General features: G+C 27.8%; 1 protein-coding gene across 2 annotated transcripts in view; it reads left to right on the top strand.

Annotated features, from left to right (window-relative positions):
- Positions 1–25,994, top strand: part of LOC100198448 (protein MCM10 homolog) — a 168,447-nt gene that overhangs the window by 63,648 nt on the left and 78,805 nt on the right. Inside the window, exons 2-3 of one of the 2 annotated variants that reach the window (XM_065817561.1) lie at positions 16,074–16,422; positions 25,127–25,219. In XM_065817561.1, coding sequence (XP_065673633.1) covers positions 16,209–16,422; positions 25,127–25,219 — 307 coding nt within the window. In that variant the 5' untranslated portion in view covers positions 16,074–16,208. Of the gene's footprint in view, positions 1–15,965; positions 16,423–25,126; positions 25,220–25,994 lie in introns of those variants that run through there. The other variant, XM_065817560.1, reaches the window with a different exon arrangement.

Raw genomic sequence — 25,994 nt, 5'->3', positions numbered from 1 at the left:
TAATTTTTATTTGTGAGACTTGTTTCAATTTTTTAAAATATAGAGATTGATTAAAAAAGTTAAATAGAGATATCATTAATTATTTTTACTTTTTGGAGAAGTGTTTAACATATTTTTGAGTTAAAACAAATATTTGAAATTGATCTTGAGCAGCGGATGCAAATATTTAGTTTTTCTTTTCGAGTTAGTAAACTCGATTGTTATAATTTAATAAATTGAGGTTGCACTATTTTTGTTGATTCTGACTTATTTATGATTAGAATAAATCCATTTTGAAATGCTAAGTTAAGAAAGTTTCGGACATTTTTTTTTAAGTTTTTAATATTCTAATAGATAACTAATTAGATAACCTTTATTTCTTCGAATGACATTTTTTGCATAATCTTATCAAAGAAGTATCGAAGAAGTAATCCTCGTTAATGTAAATATTCTTGAGTTTAAATTTAGACTTTTTCCATATCAAAATTATTTTTTTTTTGTTTGCCGATTTCTGTTTTGTTATTATTTTTCTCACTAACTCATTTTTTTTTTAAATTCCGACTAAAATTGAGATTTTCTTCAATGTTGTTGTCAAGAATTGGGGAGTGTGGGGTGAAATGGTACAAAATTTTTTGTTTGTGTGCTGCGTTATGTAATTTCCACAACAATTATACAAATTAAGTTAAAATTATAGTCTACTAAACCATTGAATTAAGTCTTTTTTTACAATGATCTTTATAAAAAAAAGAGTTAAACAGACGGGGTCTTAAAGAAGATGAAAATGACATTACGCCATCACAATCTTTTCATAGAGCCCGTTTATACACTTTTAATAGAATATAGATATTAAATTAAAAAACCCTAGTGGGCATAAAACTGCTGCGCTAATCAGTAAATCAAAAAAAGATCAAATAAAATAAATACTAAAATAATTAAAGTTACTTGGTGATCCCTTTAAGCACAAATGATTCTCAAATTTTAAGAATTTCCTTTTTTATTTGAAACTTAAATGAACTTAATGACTTTGCCATACATTTAAATCTTCTTCGATAACTATTCCATATATTTGGTCCTCGATATGCAATCCTATATTCCGTATATTTATTAAAGTTTTGAGGCATTTATATGAGTTACTTATATTTGCTCTTAGATAATAGTTTTCATTTATGTTTAAAAAAAAAGTTTTTAGGAAAGAGGTTATTATTGAATCGATACATAAAAATTAAATGCTGATAGATATTTATTTCAAAAATATCCATCATTTTCATATCTTTCATTATAGGTTTGGCGCGTACACGCTAATTTTTAGAGTAAATGATTCTGCTAGCATGTTTTTGTAGACTATAAATGTTTTTCAGTTTTGATGGTTGCGTACTCGCCCATATTATGTTTGCATAGCTGATGAAGCAATAAATTAGTCCAAAATATATTAGTTTGAGACTTTGTTTATTGATATATGAGCAAACTCGATACATCATACCAATTATATTAGTGATTTTAGATTGAATATATCTTATTTGAGGAAGCCAGGATAAATTCTCATCAACAAAAACTCCTAAGAATCTGTTTTTTTTTAAAGTTAAGTTATCATTAAAGATAAGGTCAGGCAACTTAAGAGGAAGGTTTTCTTCTTGTGTTTTTTTATGGAATAATATATAGCTTGTTTTCTCTGAGTTAAGTGAGAGTTTGTTAGCCCTAAACCAATTATTTACTTTATTTAGTTCAATATTCATATCTAAGTATAATTTCTTGATATCATTGTTAGTAAGAAATAGATTTGTATCATCAGCAGACTGAATTAAGTTTTAAAGGTGCATTGCAAAAATCATTTATATATAAAAAAAATAGGAGTGGACCAAGGATAGATTCTTGGGGGACTCCACATAAAACATTTAAAACTCCAGATTGCATATTACACACGTATTATTTTCTATTGGTAAGATAACTTTAATCCAATTGTTCCAAGTTCAAGGTATTGGTTTTTTAATGTGACTCTGTTTGTCCTATGTCACCTTAAGTCGAGGTGAAATTAGAGAACGGTTGGAGTGAAATGGGAAAAGTTAGAAACAAATAATTTTGAGCATTATTTTATTCAATCTATTCTACTCCTTATATAACATACCAATACACAAAATATATTTATGATTAAGCAAAATAAAATATCATTCTAAAAGCTTGATGTTTAAATCAAGTCAAAATTACGTTGATATTTCAAGGGGTAACATTTTTGCTTTTTCTTATCTTTATCTTCTATTTTTCTTTTACATTCTGATAAACTTTCAACTAGTTCATTTCTTGTTGGTGTATCAATACCAGAGACCTAAATCATTTTCTTTTTGCCACCCTCTCACTCAAATGGCCTTATTTTTTTGCTGTCCAATGGTAGGCAGAGGTGCTGTTGATGTAGAGATTGTTTGTGTTTGCCAATCAAATATATTTCTTAAATGTACAGTTGTAAGACCAGTTTCATCAATTGTAAATGCAATCAGCAGAAAACTTATAGCGCTTCTACCAGGTTTTGTCACTCGCCAAGGAGGGGGCTAAAAAAGTCTTTTTTTTAAAGAAAAAAAAGGTCTGCATATTTTCATTGATTAGTAACTTTCTTTTTTAATTTTTTAGTACTTTAGTGTAATAATCAAGTTCATATACGTATAATTACATATAATAGTCAATTTCATTCGTCAGTATAATAGTCCAATTCTGTATAATAGTCAACTAACAAAAGAATATTTGCTACTACTCACATGACCCCCCTAAAACCCGCCACTGGCTTCTGCACACCGTCAAGGTTTTTGAAGAAAGTATCTACATTTGTACGATTAAAACTAGTTGTTCGACTGAGGCTAATAGCTTCTGGCATGAAAATAAATACATTTGTAAGATTTTAGAATAAATAAAGCTGATCAGTTCCAGCTGATCAGTTCCAGCTGTTTCACTGTTTTTCCAGTTTTCGGGTATTGTGTTAATTTTAATTGCATATTGATATGTAAGTTGCTTTGTTTCTTTAACGTGTAATACAGAATATGAGTTCTCGCCATAAATCTGAATACTATAAACGAAAAGTGTGACAAAAAAGAGATGAAGAAAATTCTAGAGGTATGAGAACACTAGAAAATTTGAGGTTTACAAGTTCTTTAAAAACACAGAACAATTACAATTGAAATAATGGAAACATTGACGCGGACCATTTTAGTGCAAAAAATGAAACGGAATTTGTTGGAATTTCTGCGCCCATAGTCGTAATGCAACTTGATATTTCAATACTTTCTTTCTATACCGACACACAGAGGGACGGTTGCATACAAAAAGGGTGGCTAAAATTATTATTTTTTTAAATTTGAATAAAATATATATAGCTAAGTATGTATATTCAAAATTTCATATAACTTTAATCTCTAGTTTCCTAGAAACTTAACTTTTAATGCGCAATTTGCGCAAATAAAATTTTTCCCCTGGAGGGGGTTCGGTTCAAACACCAAAGCGAGGAAGAAAGTTATTTCTGCCCCCGCCCTCCCAACCTCCCAAAGTTACTTTAAAACAGTGTTTCTCAACGTGGGGCGCACGCCCCACCTGTGGGATGTAGGAAACTTTCAGGGGGCAATTTGATTGTTCGAGGGCGATGGAAAAAAAGAACTTTTTCAGTCTAAATTTAACCACATAGTCAAATCTCCAGGAAATGTCCATTATGCAATATTTTTTGCATAATGCAAAATTTTTTCGCTGGAATGCATACGGAAAACTAAGATTTGCTTTGGCATACTAGGATTCGGAAAATTAATTCGGAAAACTAGGATTTGATTCGGAAAACCAGAATTTTGACCAAGATTATCAGTTGCTTGTATCGTTCTGTCAATGTGCGTTACCGTTAATTTGAAATAAAAGTAGTGTTGTGCTTATAAAAGCAGTGCTCTGCTTACTAGAAATAAAAGTAGTTGTTCGAATTTATCATTGTTTTCAAATTTTTAATACATTTTATAAATAAATATAAGTGATATTTAAATATAATTGGTAAGTAAATATAATGTAAATATATTTAATTAATTATTTAGAGTTTAGATGCCTCATAGAAAAATAAAGAAATATGTAATGATTGTTACGAAAACAATTCGCTCTGGGCGATCATTTCAAACGCAAGTTCAGAATAACGATCAGTGTTTGCGGAATAAGCAATTCTCTTTGGAGAAGTGCACAAAAACTTGCGAAAAGTATTCCCTTGAGAGACTAATTCCGCACGAGGAGTTCTCATTTAAAAGCCATAGCGCTAAACATTATAACAGTTGAAATAACAAGAGAAGACTTTACACAGTTTATATATAACTAGTTGTTTATAATTTAATAATCAAATATAGAAATAAATATAATACAAAAATCAACGTGGATTCTCTTTCAATAATAAATAAGAACACAAAACATTACAAAATATATATTTTTAACTTCCTAATTGATTTTAAAATTTATTTTTTAGCCCATGAGTAGTGCAAGCAAGAAAAAAATTCAGCAGTACTTGGAAGAATATTATATAAAATTTGGTTTCATACCTGCTCTCCATGATGCACGGTTACTTTTTTGTCTATTATGCCAAAAATGCTTAAGCAATGAATCAATGAAACCAGGTCGTCTTGAAGCACATTTGAAGGCAAAACATAAAGATTAAATTAATTCAAATTTGAAATATTTTCAAATTTTATAGAAAAATTATGAAAAAAAGCAACTTTAAAGTCTCTCTTTACTGCTCATAATGTTAATATTAATCGTACTCTTGAGGCTAGCAATCAAATTTCATTACTCATCGTTAAATCTGGGAAAAATCATACAATAGAAGAATAGTTAATCAAGCCTTCAATATTAATATTTGTTAAAACTGTTTTTGGAAAAGATGACCAAGATGTGAAAACCATTCCACTAAGTAACAATACTGTCAGCAGAAGAATCGACGAAACGAGTAAAGATGTTGAAATACAACTTATTGAAAAATTAAATCAAGACTTTTTTCGGTGCAAATGAACGAATCAACATTGAGAGACAGCAAAACAGTATTACTTACAAATGTCAAATACATTGGTATCAATGATTTTGCTGAAGAACTTTTATTTTGCAAATCATTAAAAAGCAGCACTACCGCTAAAGATATATATAGTACTCTAAAAAGTTACTTAGATACGAATAATATACCGATGAAATATATAACGTCTTGTGCTGCTGATGGTGCTCCTAATGTGATGCTTAAAAAAATGGCTGATTAAAACTGATGAAAGATGAAAATCCAGATATGCTGCTTGTGCACTATATTATTCACAGGGAAAACTTGGTAGCTAAAAATCTTTCTTCTGTTCTAAATAAAATAATGAACTTGGTTGTAAAATGCATTAATTCTATTAAAGCGAGTTGGAAGATACTGCTTTAAAAGGTCAACAAAGCAATTTGTAAGAAAAAGCAATATTAAATAAACTTTTTTTTTAGTAATGTTTTTAAAGTTATTTATAATTTTCAAATAAAAGATTTTCCTTTATTGTTAGTTTTTATACTAATCATCATCAATTTCTACGTCTAAAACAAAGTTTTCATTTAATCGATCAATATCGTTGTCGGTATCCGATGTGTCATCATCATTTTTTTCATTAACGTCTATTTCTTCTAGTACTAAAAGTTTATTAACTTCTTATGAAAGAATATAAGTTTTAATATTAGATCTTGTACTTAAAGATAATGTACTTATAATTGGATCTGATGAGTTCATTGCACGTGTAAATACATCAAATAAGTTTTGTTCTCTTGAGCACTTGCGAGCAAGTTGTAGCCAATATTTTTTAGTGATTTTGTCGCGACACTCGAGAGCTTCTTCGTCCAAATCTCCTACGGGAACAGGAGAATTTAAAATAATTTCTCACCCATGTGCCAATATTCAGAAATTTTGAACCAGTGTCCATAAGTTTCTAAGAAAATTGAAAATGTTTCCTCGCAATAGTTGCTGAATTTTTTAGGATGAACAGTATGGCTACTATTGATGGTTATTAAAATAGTACGAAACCTTATTACGAGTTCCTCGCTGATTCCCAGGATTTCATATAAAATTTTAGGATTTTTGAAGACTTTTCTGAAAACGATTCATGTAGTACTGTTACCAGGTCCTTCTGCTCTTAGCTCGTTGATTCTCAATCCCAAATGCCTTAACATTAAAAGGAGTATACGTTTTTTTGCTTCAGCATGCATTTGTTTATATTCCTTGGTTACGCGGCAAACTTTAAATTCAACACAATAGGCAATATGCACATAGTGGTAATCAAATCTTCTATAGCTTTACACAATAAAATTACAGAATAGCATTTAGTTATAAGGATATATTCTGTAATAATCGAATGTGTTAAACAAGAACGCAACAAAATACCCTTTAAAGGTTTACCCCCTAGCCCAAACGTGAGGGCAATGAGTTATTAAAATATTTTAATTTATTATTTTATACTAAATTAAAATTCATCGATAGATTTCAAATTTCTTAAAATTTTATTTTATTGTTCATATGTTATGACAATTCTGGATCCAACACTCATTAAAGATGCATTTTAAAAAGACCTTGCTTCACTAAAAAACAATTAATTCAAAAACCCTGAAAGGTGCGGCTACATTTTTCACTAAATTTTTCTTGAGCAAATTTAGCATCAACAAATGCTAAAACCACTTTGTAAAGAATTGTAAACTAGTTTTCCTGCTCCCCTAAAGTTAAAGTACCCTGTTGTTTTGCGATATTTTTTCATATTTTAGCCCTACTTTCACGACTACATACAATATATTTTTTTTTAACTTAAATTATCTGAAACTAGCCTCAATGGCCTTTCAATCAATGTATATATGTCTGAGAAAATATAGCAATTATTTCTATATAAATCGGTCGGAACATTACCCACAAAATTTCTTTTTGATCGCCGTTTTGACAAAAAGTTTTACTTTGTAACTAAATATCTCGTTATAGATATTTTTTTTAAATTTGATGTTTTCACATTTTCATCTTGAATGTTTTAGCAAATGAACCCACCATATAAAAAAAATTAAAAAAGTATAAAAAATTTTAACTTTGGCCACCCTATGTCCCACTGTGCAACAGTGCCAACATTAATAGGAGAGTTAAAATTAAACGTAACACCAAATTTGGAGAGTTAAAATTAAATGTAACACCAAAAGACGTAGAAGATGCTATTCTAAGAGGTCTCGAACCACACTAATATTTCCTATACATAAACACAGTAGTTAGTTCCTTACGTATTTATTAAGCTTTCTATTTTTAAAAAAAGAGATAGTTCTCGTGATTGGTTAGTTTGAAGAAAGCTCCAAACTAACCAATTACGATGAATGCTTTCTTGCTGAGCGTGTATTGGCCTTTAGGGGTGTTTCTAATTTTATTGAAGGTTCTAACAATGGAAATTTTCTAGGATTATTAAAACTTTTAAGGCATCACGATCCGCTTTTGGAAGAACATTTAAAAAACGTAAAGAAGGCACAAAACGAAAAGCAGAGATAGCAAGTACTTTACTTATCGGCAGACATTCAAAATGAATTCATATCATGCTGTGCTGATTACTCAAGAACTTATATTTTAAAGACCTACAAATGCAGTTTTAACATCTATTCGTTTATTTTAGACTTAACACGATTCTGCGCATATTGAACAAAAAATATTCATTTTACGGTACGTTACAATTTAATTTCAACAAATTCGTAAATTATGGAAAGATTTCTTGCATTTGTTGACTACTATAAGAAGACTGGAGAAGATATTGCTAATTTAATTCTTGAAATGCTACAGAGGTATAATATTCCTATAAGTAACTATTTCGCTATATCAGGATATGATATCGGAACCAACGTGAGTGGATAATTTTTTTTTTTTTTTTTTTTTTTTGTTCTTTTATCTTTACCATGTTGTGATTCTATCTATATAACTGATACAAATTTACAATTTTTATAAAATATATGATGGTAAGAGAAAAAATAAAATCTCACAACTTAATAGAATACAAAAAATATAACTGCAGGGTAATTGATAAATGCTAGATTTTGCACACATAAATATATGATTAGGCATAAATAAAATTATTTTTGATTTATATATTTTTTATATTAATATTTGTTATTGAAGTTTTTTGGGATTTTCGTTTCAACGTTAATTTTGGCTCTAGCTTCAGTATTAGTTTAGTGTAAGTTCATATAATTGTTTATATTTAAAACGAATTTTTTTAGTAAGATTTTCAAACAATTTAGGTTATCTAATTTTGTAATTATGGCATTTCTGGATATCAGTTTATTATAGAGATAGGGACCGCGATATGAAATTGTGAAACGCGATAGTTTTGTTTTTCTAAACGGTATATTAAAGTTTCCTAATTCTCGAGTGTCATATCTATTTCTATTGCTTTTAAAGAAATCATTTGAGAAATGTGATGGGACAAGCCCGAGTTTATATTTCAGCATAAACAATACGTTTTGATAAATGTTTATTCTATAGACGTTTAGTGCATTAAGGAGTTTTAACAAAGGTTCAGCATGAGTGAATTTGTCTTTTTTATAGACAATTCTAACGGCATGTTTTTGACATCGATAAAGTGATTTCAAATTGGATTTATTGGTACTTGCCCATGCTATATTACCATATGTATAATAGGTCTGTATAAATGAGAAATAAAGATGTTTTAGATTTTCTTGGGATAACATTGGTCTAGCTTTGTATAGCACGCCAATGTTTTTGGTTATTTTTGTATTTAAATAGTCAATGTGTGCTTTCCATGAAATATTTTCGTCAATTAGTAAACCTAGAAATTTTGTTATTAAGGTTCTTTCAATATTTTTGTTTTCTATTTTTAGCAATGGTAATATATTAGGTATTTTTTTTCTTTTTTGGTTGGGATGGAATAAAATGTAATTGGTTTTTTCTGTGTTTAAAGATAATTTATTAGATTTTAGCCAGATATTAAGCTTTTCAAGTTCGATATTCGTTGTTTCAAAGAGTTCTTCAATAGACTGAGATGAATAAAATAAATTAGTATCATCTGCAAACATTATTACATCAAGTTTGTTTAAGACTTTCGGAAGATCGTTAATGTATATTAAGAACAATAAGGGAGCTAGAATGGAACCTTGGGGAACGCCACATTTAATCTTAAGCAATTTTGAACAGATATTTTCATCAGTATTAACACATTGCTGTCTGTTTAGCAAAAAATTTTTAAACCAGAGTAATGCAACATTTTTTACGCCATATTTTCCCAATTTTTTGAGCAGGATAGCATGATCAACAGTATCGAATGCTTTCGATAAATCTATAAAGATTCCTAAAACAAGTTCTTTATTAACAAATGAGTAGCTGATGCTATTTACAAGATCTACGATTGCATGTTCGGTTGCATGTTGCTTTTGAAAGCCGAATTATTTTGTATTTAAGATATTGTTGTTTGTTATATATTGGTATAATTTATTATAAATTATTCGTTCGAGGAGTTTTGAGAATACAAGAAGAATTGAGATTGGTCTATAATTGTTTAGTAAGTATGGTTCTCCAGTTTTATATATTGGTACAATTTTTGCAATTTTCAATTTCTCTGGAACGGTTCCTGTTGTAATTGAAGATTTAAATATTTCGAAGAGGGGTTTCTTTATTATCGGAAAGATACTCATTACAATATTGCTACAAATTTCATCAATTCCTGGTGCTTTGTTGATTTTTAAAGAGTTTTTTGCATTTTCGAGTTCTTCATAGCTTAATCCGTTGAAAGTTAGTTCGCTATTTAGATCAGTAAAATAATTTTCAAAGGAGTTATTTGCGGTTTGAATTTTAGACGCCATGTTAGGGCCAATATTTGCGAAGAAATTGTTGAATTGTTCGGCAATAGAGTTCTTATCGTTGTGTTCTATTTCATTTATAATAATTCTATCTGGTAAGCTGTTTGTTTTTATATACTTTTTTCCGATTATTTCTTTCATGATGTTCCATGTTTTTTTGGTATCTCCATTTGTTTTTTGAAGTAATTTAGAATAATAAACTTTTTTAGAATGTTTTCTGATTTTTTCGAAAAGATTTTTATATTGTTTATAAGTAGATAGGTTTTCTTCATTTCTGTTTTTCAAATATTTAACATATAGTCTTTGTTTAGTTTTTGAAGATTTTTTGATTCCGCTGGTGATCCATGGACAGCTCAAATGTTTTACTTTTATTTCTTTTTCTTTGATTGGAAAATGATTATTATAGTGTTATAGAAAAATATCTGTGAAAGTATTATATGCAGAGTTTGTGTTCCCAAGGTTACATTCTTGATACACTTTAACCCAATCTACTGCCGATAGTGCGTCTTTAATAGTCTTTAATAAACATTTAATAGAATTTTTTTTTTTTTCTTTTATAATTTTTTTTTTCGAGTTATTATTTATTTTTATATCATGTTTTATTGTAAAGTAAATTGGAAAATGATCTGTTATATCAATTTTTATTATTCCTGCTTTTAAGGAGGTATCTAGAAATGAGTTTGTTAGTATGTTATCTATAGCAGAAATAGTATTCGAGGTTACCCGTGTGGGTTTATTAATAATTGGTAAAACACAATGTTGAAACATGTTATCAAAAAATAATTTAGTGATCGGACACTCTTTGTATTTTAAACAATCTATGTTTAAGTCCCCGATACAGAACAACTTTTTTTGCTCTTTATTGATTTTAAGAAAAATTTCTTCTAGATAAATAGAACATTTTTTAATATTACCTTCAGGTGGCCTATAACAGGTAGAGACTATAATATTTTTAAATTTGTAGTTGATGATCCTTATTGTAAAGACCTCACTATCGGGGTTAGAAATGGAGTGATCTTTTCTCACTTTTATCACTTGATCATTCCGAACATAAGTTGCAATCCCTCCTCCTTTTTTGTATGCTTTCCTTTCAGAAGATAATAATTTATAATTTGGAATTTGAAAGTTAGAGTTATTTTGGATTGATTCATCAGAACACCAAGTTTCTGTTAGGCAAATCATACTGAAATCATACTCAATGAAATGTTTAAGTTTGTCAAAATTTTTATTTATGCTTCTTATATTTATGTGAATTACCGTAAAATTATTTTTATAAGCTTTAAGTTCAGTTTTGAAAGTTTCTGTTTCAAAATATCGAGAGTTAAAATTATACATTTGAAAAATTTGCGTATCGGCGTCATTGAGTATATTATTCGCGGTTTCAAAGACATTAAAGCGCGTCGTTTCAAAATCTATTGTTTTATTTTTTATTGCCATTATTTTAGAATGTAAAATTTAGAACGCGTTTACTCAGTAAAACAAAAGTGTTTTGCGCTATTTTTTAAAATCTCGTGTAAATATTTTATCGTATTTTAAAATGGCGTACTTACCTTCGCTTCTTAGTTTTTTAACTTCTTCCTAGAGCTTTCTTCGATGATATATTGTTTCTTGAGCGAAGTCTTCATTTATGTAAAGGCCAGTTCCTTTAAGATACTTTACAGCATTGAGAATTTTGTTTTTGTCTTGGAAGTTTAAAAGTTTTATAACTAATGTTCTTGGTTTGTTGTCTTTAAATTGTCCAATACGATGAGCTCGTTCAACCACTACTTCGCTTTGTATTTTCAGTTTTGTTTTGAAAATTTCTTTAACAGCTTTTTCGCAGTCTTTCTAACTTTCGCCTAGTGTTTCTTGTATTCCATCTATTCTTAAGTTGTTTCTTCTCGATCGATTTTCTAGATCTATGGATTTTTTATATAATGAATTGATTTCTTTGTCGTAGTATTTCTTTATTTGTGATATTTTTTCCGAGATGCTGTTTTCTTGAAAATTTAGGCTGTCTTTAATGTCACGTAGGTCTTTTTCTATATTTGATATTTTACATTTGTTGTTATTAATGTCATTCTCTAGCATGTCTAATCTATCTGTGATAATTTTGAGATTTGCACTTATTATTGAGGTAAATGATTTTTCCTGGTCTTTTAATAAGCGTTCCGTTTCTTTGAGAATACTTTTTTTATGTTCTTCAAGCTTACTAGAAATCATTTTTTTGATGTTTTTCATCGTATTATCCATTTTTTTTTATGTAAAAACTTTTCGCTATTAAATAATACGTCTTTCTTCCGCAAAAGCCAGAGCGCCAAAAAAAAAGATCTGATATAAATATGATCGTTCTTTGCAAATTAATCCATTAGCAATATTTTCTCCTTGCACATGTCCTAGTTTAAATTTATGTGGTGTTTAGGCAGCAGAATCTTGTATTCAAATTGTAAGATTTTTTATGCAAAAATTATACAATTTTAGTAACCCACAAAAATGGGAAATATTAAAAAATAATACTGGGTGTTCTTTACACATTATGTCAAATACACACTGGTCTGCAAGAATTGAAAGTGTTAAACTATGTGCTGAAAAAATTAAAGAAATTAAAAAAGCAATAGATTCTGTTTTGGAATTAAACTTAACGTCGGAAACTCTATCAGATCTTAACGGAATAAAAAAATATATGGAATCTTTTGAATGCCTCGTACTGGCAAAAGTATGGCACAAAGTTCTTGCAGCTATAAACTACAGAAGCTCTGTTTTAGAAGCTCGAAATGCCACAATGGATGTAGAAACAACTAATTTGTCAAATCTTCTTGTTGAATTAAATGCAATAAGAGATAGTTGGGACATTATTTTAAATGAATGTAGATTGTTGGGCACATCTTTACAGATAAACACAAATTTTTTAGGAAAAAAGTATGCTAAAAGGAAAAAAAAATAGCAAACGAATTAAAGAGGACGCCAACAGATGAATTTACATTTAATATTTTCAATGTTTTCATGGATAGCACCATTAGAAATATGACAAGTAGACTTAATGCAGCAAAAAAAAAATAGATTCTTTATTTAATGTATTATGACTATTTCGTGACTTAAACGATCAAGAAATACAAAGTCTAAAAAGTTGTGAAAAATGTATAAAAATAATATTGATGATCATCTTACAAATGAAATTAGTGCGGCCGTAGCGCAGTGATTAGAGCGCTTGCTTTAAAAGCAGGAGATCCATGTTCGAAACGAGTTCTGGACAAATTTTCGCGTCACAGTAAGGAAGGAGGCGTGAACCTCCTGGTTAAATGCACTTCCGTGGTGTTCTGTGACAAGACCGTAAGGACTTCTTGGGGCACCTTCAAACACACACAAAAAAAATATTCCATTTAAAATCAATTAATGATGCCAATATACAAAATATTATTATCTTCAGAAAAAAAAAAATGCTGTTTGCAAACATTTTAATTACAATAAGGGTGCTTTGCACAATTCCAGTGACAATTGTGTAAGCAGGAAAATTGTTTTAGATAGTGTGTTGAAAAGAATAAAAAGCCAACTTAGATCAACAATGACACAAAATCGCTTAAATGACTTAGGACTTTTATCTATTGAAGCCGAAATGGCTATGAAAATTAGTTTTGAAGAAGTTAATAATTTATAAGTTATACAATATATACATACATATACTAGTAAACACGGTTATCCTGAATCCTGATTATGGCAACCTAGCTGACCCAAGAACTTATATGGAAAGATAGCGAACACATCAAAAAACATTGTATGCAAATTTTAAAATTTTAAAATTTTTTCCAAATTACTTGTTTGCATGTTTTAATTGAGTAAAATTTTTACTTCATTATGCGCCTATAAAAACACTTGTAAAGGTTTTTTTTCATTGGCGCACCATGGGGCTTTAGTTAAAGTTTTGTTAATTTTTTTTTACGTATACCTCAAAACGTTTACTAAGATTTTTGTTCACTCTTTTAAAAATAATGGTTACACGAGTGTTCTACTTTATAATACTAACAATTTTTATTATAATTGTTTTAGTGGTACTTCACTTTATAGTAAAAAATATTGGTTTGCTATGTAAAGCATGATTTGAGTCGGCTAATGCATAGGGTGAATATTTTTACGTTCTTTATATTTAAGATTTCCTAAGGAATAAACTACAGTCAAATACAGCTAAAGAAAATTGCAAAAGGCTAACCAGTTGGTTAAACAAGCAAAAAATACGTCTCTGTTAAAAAAGTTTTTATTGACTCTTGAAACCACTTTAAATAATTTACTTTCAAAATTAATTAAAAAAATAACTATATAAACCCTAATTTTTACAATGTAATATCATCAAATAACAGCTGGTTACATTTAGAAGATTGTTCTCACAAATCATTTTGTTCACTCACTTTGATGACGAGAAACGTCTCTAAGATGATAAGATGATTCTTCAATAATTTGTTGTGAAGAGAAATAAGTTCAAGGCAATTGAAAAAGTTCCTTTTCTTGTTCATAGAAATTTCTTTTTTGAAAGTTCCCTTTCTTGTTCGTTATTATTCGTGCTTAAATATCAAAATGACATGTTTTTAAAATTCTTTAATAATCGACTTTTAAAAATTAATCATAAATATTTAAAAAGATGCTCTTAAAAAAAGTCTTCAAGAAACAGATTACTCAATTTTCTATAGAGGACTTTTCAGAGCAGAATTAATGTACTGTGCTGCCCTAAACATATAGAGTAATAAAAATTATTCGGGGGAGGGCTTTTTCGATATTAACGCTTGAGGTGTTCCTGCTAGGGAGGGGGTTTTAAGTGACAGAGGATAGCTTCCAAGCCCCTTTTTCTTTTCAGCTGAGGAGTCTGGGGGAGCGCTGTAAGATTTTCGCTTGGAAGCTTAAAAGCATGCTCAAGTATATTTTATAATATACTCAAGTATATCTCATATCTCTATCGTATTATTTAGTTCTATACTTTTGAAATCGTATTAAACAGATCAAACAAACTTGCAATTTTATTTTAAAATTTATTACATAAATTTTTTTGAAAATATGGAGACCTCTTATGGACCTCATATGTCTATCAGAGGTCACCATAGATGTTAAAACTGCATTTGTAGGTACTAGTGCCCAAAATTACCCTTTTTTCCAAGCGCTGCTTAGAAAAAAGTATAAATTTGTTACAATATATATCAAAATATACTATTTTATCATTGTAACAAATGATTTTTTATTTAACATTATAATAATTATTTAACATTATTTATTTAACATTATAATAATCATTTATCATTATAATAAATTATATATATTTGGAATGTAGAATGTTGAAATTTAAAAATTTGAAGTTTTTGAAAAATTTTTGATTTTTTCCAACTTTTTTTATTATAAGACTAACTTAAAAATTTGGTGGTCAAGATCATTGCCAACAACATATATACCATCAAGAATTCATGCTTTATTTCTAAGAGCAGTTCTTTCAAGGTCAATGTGATGTGTGTATATGAGACCTCACATTATTAACATTAAACCCTGTATTGAATGGTGAGGTTTGAGCCAGTATTTAATATTTCATATATATTATATAGAATTTTGATATCTTCAATGTACAAATAAATAGTGAAAAAATAAATTCCACCTATATGCTGCCCCTACCTATATGCTGCCCGTTTTGATCTACTGCTCTAAGCTTGTGCTTATTTTGCTTTTAGGTCCAGGACTGGGCTTTCGTTTATGGAACGTAGTTCTTGATGAAGTTCTACTAAACTATAACCTCAAAAAAATCTTTGGGAAAATTAATAAAACAGTATTTGCTTGACTTAACAGACAAAAATTTCTAACTAAAACTCATTTAAGTATTGAGCCAAACAATCTATATGTTTTATTCAGGTCATTAGTTTTCTTAAAAAGACGAACATACGTACGGTCCTAGAGCTAACTTGAGAGAGCTTATTTTAAATGAACTAAAAATCATTCCGCACTACAAATTTTCCTTAAGGCATTTTAATTTTAATAAGGATTACACTGGTGGAAGAGGAAAGAGTTTCCTATTTTAAATTTTATTTAAAATAGGAAACTCTTTCGTTTATTGGCCGGCCAATATTGGCACGGGACAATATTGACGTACGCGGGTTTGCAGGTTTTGCCATATGGATATGCGGAATTCGGATATGCGGATTTCGCGCGAACAGTTCAAATAATAACAATCATATCGTGTAAACAAAACTAAAACATAATAAGATTGTTTTTTTTAAGTAACTATTACACTTTATTATTAATTTATGTTTTACAATTTTAAGAAGTATTAAAAAGAAATAATAAGTTCTTTTATTACTTAAAAAATAAAACCAATATAACCACCTGCAACAACGACAGTCATCTACGATAAGTTTTGGATTAATAAATATTAATGCAACTTTTATCAAAACTGCAATATGGATATACTTGATTCAAGTGATGACGATATTTTAAATACTTTTATTGATGAAGAAGACACTAAAAAAATATCTCCACCAGAGGAGCAAAATGAAGATTCTGCTGATGAAATTTTAACTGCGCTAATGGAAAAAGAAAACACAATGTCTCCACCTAAAAAGAAAAAAAAGAGGTTAATTTCTAATGTAGAATCGCCAGATATGGAAACAGAGGGTAATTATTTATACAGTTTTTCTTTTTTTTTTAAATTTTTAAAAAGCATTGTATTGATACTTTTCCTAAGTTCAGTGGGAATAAAATAGATTTTATCTTTCTTTTTAAAAAACATTTTTAAAAATATTAGATGTGAGGTTAGTTTTTAAATTTGATTAAATATGTAATTGTTATAAATTATTTACAACAGCAACAATAGCGATAATATATTGCTAAAAATATGGATATATACATTGGTTTAATTTAAGTGGATAAAAGTCGTTATGTACTTTATATTCTGGATGGTTCACTCTTTTATAGCAAAGCTTAATAAGAGTTGTTAGTCCTTGGCCTTGGCATTGCTAACGATTCCAGAGCGCAACAAAAAAAAATTTGACGTTTGACAAAAAACACATAATTTTTATGAAGTTTACTCTCTTATATATATATATATATATATATATATATATATATATATATATATATATATATATATATATATATATATATATATATATATATATATATGTATATATATGTATATATATATATATATATATATATATATATATATATATATATATATGTATATATATATATATATATATATATATATATATATATATATATATATATATATATATATATATATATATATATATGTATATATATGTATATATATGTATATATATATATATATATATATTTATATATTTATATATATATATATATATATATATATATATATATATATATATATATATATATATATATATATATATATATATATATATATATATATATATATGTATATATATATATATATTTAATCAAGCTAAAACCTTGAGATTTTTTGTATCAATTACTTTTGCCTCTTTCTAACCATGTACAGAATGTAGTAAGTTCTATATGGGTTCCCTTATATATTACTCTTGTCTAGAGACCACTTAACTTAAACTTACCGCAGGAACATTTTTTTCAAACAAAGCTTTTGAAGGTAAGGATTCCTAAGTACCAAAACACATCCAACTTGTATAAAACTTTCCATATATATTAAAAAAGGGACAAGGAATCTAATGGAATGTGGACTCTTTAACATTTATACATAATTTTTTAATTTTCAGCATTTAATAACTTCAAGGTTGATTTATATAGAAAATTTTTTTGGAAAGAGTTCAGGTGGAAATGGTAATTATGGCCTTTCCTCAATTTAAAACAAGTATTTATTTATGTTCCCTTAAAGATTTGGTACTTAAGGTTTGTATATAGAAATTAAGTATATAATGCTTTTTTCCCTTTGATTATTGTTTGTTTTAATTTTTGCGCTAGATTTTTGATTTTTTCTTATTTTATTTTGGTGCCATTTCAAAGCAAATATTCCATACTTAAAAACTTTTTGATTTTGTGTTTGCATTTTAAAAATTTTTCTACAATTCTGTTTACAAGAGTTATTTTTGTTTACTTGAAAGCTTAAGAACTTAATTTTGTGTTTTATGTAACAGTTTAACTTGCTGTTTTTGACTAGACATTTCAAATAATCAATGATATGATTTGTTAATGGGAATTTTTTACATTTATATATTAAGTCACATGATATGTTTTAAGGTTTTTTATTAGTTAAAACATTTCACAATTTTTAAGAAGATTTAAACATGCTTTGATTTTTCTTAAAATTAAAAAAGTGATTTTTTCTTAAAGAAACAAATAATTTTAAAAGGTTTTTTGAATTAAAAGAGTTTATAATATATTTAAATTATAATTTATTATAAAGTATTTTTTTAAATTTATTTTTACTATTTTTATTTATGTTATCTATCTCTTTAAAAAAAGTTGTAAGTAATGTATATTTAATAGAGTTTAATTTAGTAATGTATATTTAATAGAGTTTAATTAAGCAATAGTTTAATTATCCTTCTTTGATAGTTCGGTTACTGAACTATCAAAGACTTGCTCAAGAACAACACCAGAAACCACTATGACATCTACTAAAAATATTGTTAATGTTAGTTAGTAAGTTTTGCTGTGACTGGCTTAATAAGCCAGTGAGTATGCCTTTAAGGATACTGTGACAGCCTAATCAATCAATTGTTATTTGTTCAACAGTCGAATCTTGCTTTAAAGGAGTTAACTGTAGACAACTCCAGAAGTTCTAAAGGCATCGAGTTCCATAGTTTTGCAGATCTGTTTTAAAAAAATCATGTCTCAATGGGTTTTTCATTGTTTCTTTGTAATGTTTACAGCAGTGACCTCTAACTTGATTTTCAACAATTTTTAAGTTATTTTCTGTTTTACTTATTTTACTTATGATTGTATATAGTTGAATCATATCCCCCTTTGTCTCCGTTCAGATATTAGTAGTTGTTATTAGTAGATCTTTTAAACACTCTTCATAACTTAACCACCAAATCAATTTATCAATTTGGTAGCTCAATGCTGCACTCTTTCAATTACTTTACAGTCACTTTTTAAATATGGGGACCAAACTAATACTGAAAACTCTAGAAGAGGATGGATAAAAGTCATGTAAAGTGATTATAGTGTTCGCGAATCCAATATGGAAAAGCTTTCTTCACATGACCCAACATTCTACTTGTTACATTACTTGTTGATTACTTGTTGCAGAAATCACTTGGTTTTTCCACTTGAGATTTTTTTCAAAAAGTTACTTCTAAATCTTTTGTACTTTCTGATTTAGGTAATTTTGTACCATTAATAAAGAGAAGGTTCTTTTTATTGTTTACTCTATAGTGCATTTTTCCTTATTTTTGGATATTAAATCTTAAAAGCCAGTCCCCTGGCTTTTAAGATTTAATATCCAAAATGATCCAGATTTAAGATCCAAAATAAAATTTAATATCCAAAATGGTATATCTGTGGTTGTAGCATTACTACAACCACAGATATACCATTGCTAATGCAAGAAGAAATAAAGTCTCAAGTTTCTAACAAATTTAGGGTGCAAGATTTCCCTTTTATAAATCTATATTGTTGGTTGTCAATAAATTATTTTTGTAAAGATGTTTTAATTTTTTCTCTTATAATAGATTCTAATAATTTGCAGGGAACAGAATTTAATTAGCAATAGTTTTGTCACCTTTTTCATAGATTGGTGTTATGTTTACAGACTTGACTTGAATTGAATTTTGACTTCGCCAAATTATGTTACAGAAATTTTTATATTTAATATAGAAAATCTTTTTTAGTAACTTTTCGAAGTTTGTATTTATCTAGTCGTATATTGATATTATCAATTGTATTTTTAAGCATGTGAGTGCAGTCATTAGAACTTGTATTTTGTAACTTAATACTATTAAAATCTTTTCTAAATGACTTCTAATCAAATATTAGAAAATTATATATCTAGTTTCTTTCCTGAGTTTTTGTATTAGGTGGGGCTTTTAAAATATTATTAGCTATTAAGAATTAGGAAAGGTGATCAGATATTGTGGTAGTTAGGTTACCGGCTCTAAAATCATTTGATTTGAGATTAGAAAATATGTTATCAGTTAGTGTTTTTGATGTACTGGTTTTTTTGTTATTCTGGTAGGGTGAAAAATATGTGGAAATATATAGTTTGAAGTGAGCGAGTAAAAAATATGTGGAAGGAAATAGTTTGAAGTGAGCGAGTAAAAAATATGTAGAAGGAAATAGTTTGAAATGACTGAGACTCTTTGGTATGTTATCAAAAACAACTATTTCTACTAATCAAGATGAATCCAAAAACCAAGAAGTCATGAAAAACTACTTTACATTTTCTTATGTTGGAATACATCTGATCAAACCAAAAAGAGTTTAAACTCTATCATTGAAAAAAATTGTAAACCTATAAACTTTAATTTAATTTTTACCTATTTTAAAATTTCTAATATGTTTTCACCAAAGTATTATCTTTCTGTAGAGTTTAAATCAATGATGAGTATGTATCATCAACGATGTATCATCTGTTGTTTATAAATTTGTACACTCAGGATGTAGTTCCTGTTATATAGGTGAAACTTCTCACTACCTCAAAACATGAATGACTGAACATTATAGGAGAGACAAAAACTCACAATATATGAACATCTCCATGCTAACAATAATTGTTTTAATAACTATAGTAATGACTGTTTCTCAATATTGGATTCTGCCTCCAATAAATTGAAGCTTAAGATTTAGGAAAGTTTCTTTATTGAATGGAAAAGTCAAGATATGAACAAACAGTTAAACGATTATAAGATATCACTTTTTATATAATAATTACCATTTTAATAGTCGTTCACTTTTTGTAAAATAATTTAATATCTTTTTTATTGTATTATAGTGTTTGGGGTTGGCAAAAAAATTGCCAACCTCATTTTTTTGTTTTATGGTAAGACCTTTGTATCAAATATTTTTTTCCCAACCTAATGCTGACCTCTAAAAGATTAAGGTCGGGAAATTATTGCCGACCTCATTTTTCCTAATTCTGAGGGTTGTATATATATTTATGTACATTTATGTATAAACCATAAACTAAAGTTACTTTTGACATTTTTTCAACTTTTTTCAATGTTTTTCTATTAATTTCTTATATTTGTATATAAATTGCTGTTTTTGATAAATGGTTCAAAATCTTGAAAAATGTTTGTATCCAGATTTATTTGTTCAAAGCATTGTTTTAAATTTTTGTAAAATGATAATGGCTGTTCAAATGTTACCCATTAATGCAGATACTTTAACCAATTAAAAAATTAATGTATTAAAATGCTCTATATTAACATTACCAAGTCATGGTATTACTGTGGAAAACTTTTTTATTTAAAAAAAAGTTTGCTTTGTTAAAATAGTATTTAATTACCTACATAACATACATTTTTTACAAACCCTACCTATAAGTGTATTGATAGAAATTTATCAATACACTAGATAATTTATTGACTATAAGTGTATTGATAGAGTATTATCAAGTGAAAATGCTTTTCACTTGATAATATTCTATTAATACACATATAGGCAACCAGCAATAAAATTTGTATGTTGAACAAATGCAATTAAAAAACAAAATGTTGAAATGCAAGTATTATAAACAAAAAATTTTTTTTTTGTTGATATTTTTGTTTGGAATACATTGTATAACAAAAATAAATAAAAAGTTAAAAAATATTTATATTGTTTTGGCACTAAAATTAATCAAAAAAGTGAAAAAAGCTTTTATGCAGGCTCAAATATGTTTTGGCAACGATTCAATCATATGGATATGTAATTCCTTTGGATTTTTGTTTCAAATTTTTCCTAGTGCAACTTTGAATTGCGCAGCACTTTTCACATTTTTTCTTGATAATTTCTTGTCCATCGCTGACCAATTTTTTTCAATGGAGTTCAGATCTATTGATTGTGCTTAAGGCTGTTAATGGTTCGGGTCTAGACCCAACTCAACCTGTTTGAATTGAGTCAGATTTTGTTATTATGGATCCAAATTTTGCCATACCCAGAGTATTTAAACTCATTAACTTGACCTCTTTGGATTTGGCATATTTTAGGTCTATAATAACAACACCTAGACCCTGTTCAAACAGGTCGGGCCTTTGTCTAGACCCAATCCATGAACAGCCCTAATTGTGCTGAGCGATTGGGTAAAAGTGTAATATGTTGTCTATAAAATTACTCTTCCATCAAGTTGGCAGTATGTGTCATCCTGTTGGAAAATCTAAGTTTTACGCCTTTCAAAAAATGATCTTGCAGTATGTAAAAGCTTTTTTTCCAATATCAATAATAAATATTTTGAAATTTTATCCACTTATGAGAAATACATCCCCATATATCAATTAATCATGAATGTTGCTCTTGAACTTAATGATGAGAATGTACCATCAATGATGTAACTGTTTGTTTCTCTTTTACTGATTGTTTTCATTAGGTTTTTGTTTTCCTGAAATCATGAAAATCAAACATTCACAGTTCAAATTATTTTGTGAAGGTGGCTAAGAATACAATTAAATTTTTTTGTCACCTTATATTAAATTTGAGCAGCTTTTGGCTGTTAAAACAAACTGCTCTTAAAACCTTTATTATTAAAATCCAATCTGTTTTTCACAAGTTTGTGTACTTTTTTTTGTAAAGCAAAAACTGTGTGCTTTACAAACATTGTTGTTTACAAAACTGTTAAGAAGAACTTACAACATTTATTTTTGAGTATTTAATGTACTCTAAAATAAATGATATAAGTTCTCTTTTACAGTTTACAAAATTGTAAAAAAGAACTTACATCATTTATGTTTGAATATTTAATGTTCTCTTTTACATATAATTTTGTTAAAAACATCTTGAATATCAGCTATTGCTTCTTTTTATGAAATTGATGTTTTATATTTATATATATATATATATATATATATATATATATATATATATATATATATATATATATATCTTTTATGGGTTTCTCTTTCTGTAAGTTTATCAGGGAGATGATGATGAACCTACAGAAGTACTTCTGTAGGCTAATCATCTTCCTGATGAACTTATGTATATATACATATATATATATATATATATATATATATATATATATATATATATATATATATATATAATATATATATATATATATATATATATATATATATATATATATATATATATATATATGTATATATATATATATATGTATATATATATATATATATATATATATATATATATATATATATATATATATATATATATATATATATATATATATATATATATATATAAAGTGTTAGACCTCCGAAGCTAACAAAAGATGACAATAAGTATTTAAAAACCCTATCTTTAAGAAATACAAAAAAAAGCATCAACCGAGCTGGCAAAAGACATTAACACAGCTCAGCTCTTCTTTTATTCGACGGCACCTACTTAAATCGGGATTAAAAGGGTGTGTTGCAATTCGAAAACCATTATTACGGTATGGCAATAAAGAAAAACAGCTTAAATATGCAAAACAACACAAAGATTGGGTTCTGTACACCGATGAGTCCAAATTCGAAATTTTTGGAACGAAAGGACGCCAATGTTTGAAGAAGAATTGAAGAAGCCTATCAGCCCGAGTGTTTAACCCTACTATTAAACACAGAGGAGGCTCTTTACAAGTTTGGGGCTGTTTATCTTCATCTGGAGTAGGTGATTTGATCAAAATAGGGGGCGACTCACCGGGGAATATTATGTGGGTATCCTAAGGCACCATGCTGTATCATCCGGAATGAGACTAATAGGTCATAATTTTATTCTGCAGCAGAACAATGACGAAAACATTTTCCGAGTGGAAAAAAATTATTTAAATGAAATGGCAGAGGAAGGAGTACTGGAATTGATGACCTGATCTCCCCAGAGTCTAGTTTTGAATATAATTGAGCATATTTGGGATTACCTGGACTGAAAGGTAATCCCAAATATGCTCTGAAAAGGTTGAACATGCTCCCCGAAATGCTGAAAAATGTTTTGAAGTACTTCAAAGAGAATGGCACAACATACCCCAGGATTTTATAACTAACTTGTATGAATCTATTCCCCGGCGATTATTGTCTGGGATTGAGGCAAAAGGAAGACATAGTAAGTATTAAGAGTTTTTTATGAAGTTTGATGTTAAACAGTTTGTAATTGTTCCATATTTTGTGTGAAATACATGTGTTTTAATAAGTTTATAATTTAGAACTACAAACTTAAATATTAGAGAAGAATTATCTGGGATTTTTTGAAAAAAATCCCGGAGAATTTTGGTATAATTATGGTTATGATAAAATAATTATGATCATAATATATATATTTTCTCACTTGAAATGAACCAGTAGCTTAAAACCGAAATACAATTGACAGTTGTTGTACTGGTGAAATGTATTTATATAGTATAAAAATAATGATTCATTAGTAAACCACTCATGAAATAAGTAAATTGACAAAATTCTATATAAGTTTTTGCCACACATTTACCAAATGACAATGGCGATTGGTTTTTAAATTTCAAATTTGCTTTCAAGACTGTTTTTACCTAACTTCAAAAAACAACTTGAAATCTGATTTTTCAAGAACGAATTCATTTCAAGTTTGAAATGAATTCGTTTCTTGCATTACACTTTAGTCAGACTTCAGACTTAAAGTATAACTTGAATATTCAAGTTTGCTTCTTGCATTCAGGAAAGATTTTTGCTTTTTAAAGTTGGCTTTTCAAGTCTGACTTGAAAACAACTGGTTTTCAAGTAAAGCTTGAATTCAAGTTTGTTCTATGAATTCGCTCAAGTGAAATTTCAAACTTGAAGTATGACTTCTAATTTCAACTTTGCAACTTGTGTTCCACCCTAAGCGTCAAATTTTTAAGATTCAAAGGGAAAAATCTTTTTATTATGAAACTTTATTACAAAACATTTTTTTTCTGATATTGCTTTAAATTACACTTACTTTTTTTAATTTATTACTATTTTGAATATATTTTAAAACATTCCTACAAAAAATTTTTTTTTATGTTTAAATCTGTTAGATGAATGTAAAATCTAACACAAAAATGTGTAAAGAATGACTAAAAGCTCTGGCCAGTTGAACAGATTTACCAAGGTGGGGCCATAGTTTACAAAAAAGACTAATTTCAGTTGGCCTTGACACTAACAGGCTACTATGCATTTAATCCAGTATTAGTTTTTGAATTTGTTATTTACCAATGTTAAATTGTTTTGCAATTGTATTGAATCAGGTATGGATATTAAAAAGAAGAAAAAAAATTGCTTTTTTTTAGCCAGGATAGCAGAATTGCAAGCTCAAATTGATTTATTGAAAAAGAATAAACTTTCATCACACAAGAAAGAAAAGATAGAACTTTGCTCTCATAGTATCTTTTCAAAAATTATTTTATTATCAAGACAAATTTAAAAAGTTATTTTTAAAGAATCCAAAGTGAATTGTCAATAATATTTGTTTAATCATTGTAGCACTAGTTTTATGTGAGTAGTTCATTAGATTTAATATTATAAACAAATAAAAAACCATTAGTAACCCATTGTTCAATAGCCAATTAGTATTCCCATAGTATTATTCAACAACTAATAGAATTACAATAGCATTGTCCAATAGCCAATAGTATTCAAAAGTATTTTATTAACTGATGCTCTCTAAAGCAAATAAATCTATAAAATTTTTATTAAAATAAGCTATTTGATTTGTACTTTTTAAAAATTTTGTCTTTATATTGTCTTTGTATTGCGAATGTTTGTGTATTATACTACATACAAACATTTTCCAACTAAACAATACAATTTTTTATTAAGAAGTCTTGCTATAAGGTTTTTTAAAGATAAAATGTTGTGTATATATGAGCTGTTTAGTGCTACAAGCGTCTAACCCACAATGTAATAAATTTTCATTTTATTCGATTTTTGGGCAACTCATGCGTCATTTTATGGTTTATAATTTTTTTTTTATGATTATGTATTTTTTTTAAATTTTTTTAATTAAAAAAAAAAATTCAAAAAACATTTTTTTCTTTCCTTGATATCTCATTTTCCTTGATTTACAGAATGTATATATTCCTATAGTAATAGCTTTAAATTAACCATGAGCGAGATCTCGTCTCGTTCTCGTTTATCGTGAGAAATGGGACTTCTCGT

This window comes from Hydra vulgaris, chromosome 14 (genome assembly GCF_038396675.1).
Source record: "Hydra vulgaris chromosome 14, alternate assembly HydraT2T_AEP".
Taxonomy (NCBI): domain Eukaryota; kingdom Metazoa; phylum Cnidaria; class Hydrozoa; order Anthoathecata; family Hydridae; genus Hydra; species Hydra vulgaris.
Note: the sequence above shows the minus strand (reverse complement) of the source record. Positions and strands in the feature narration are given on the sequence as shown.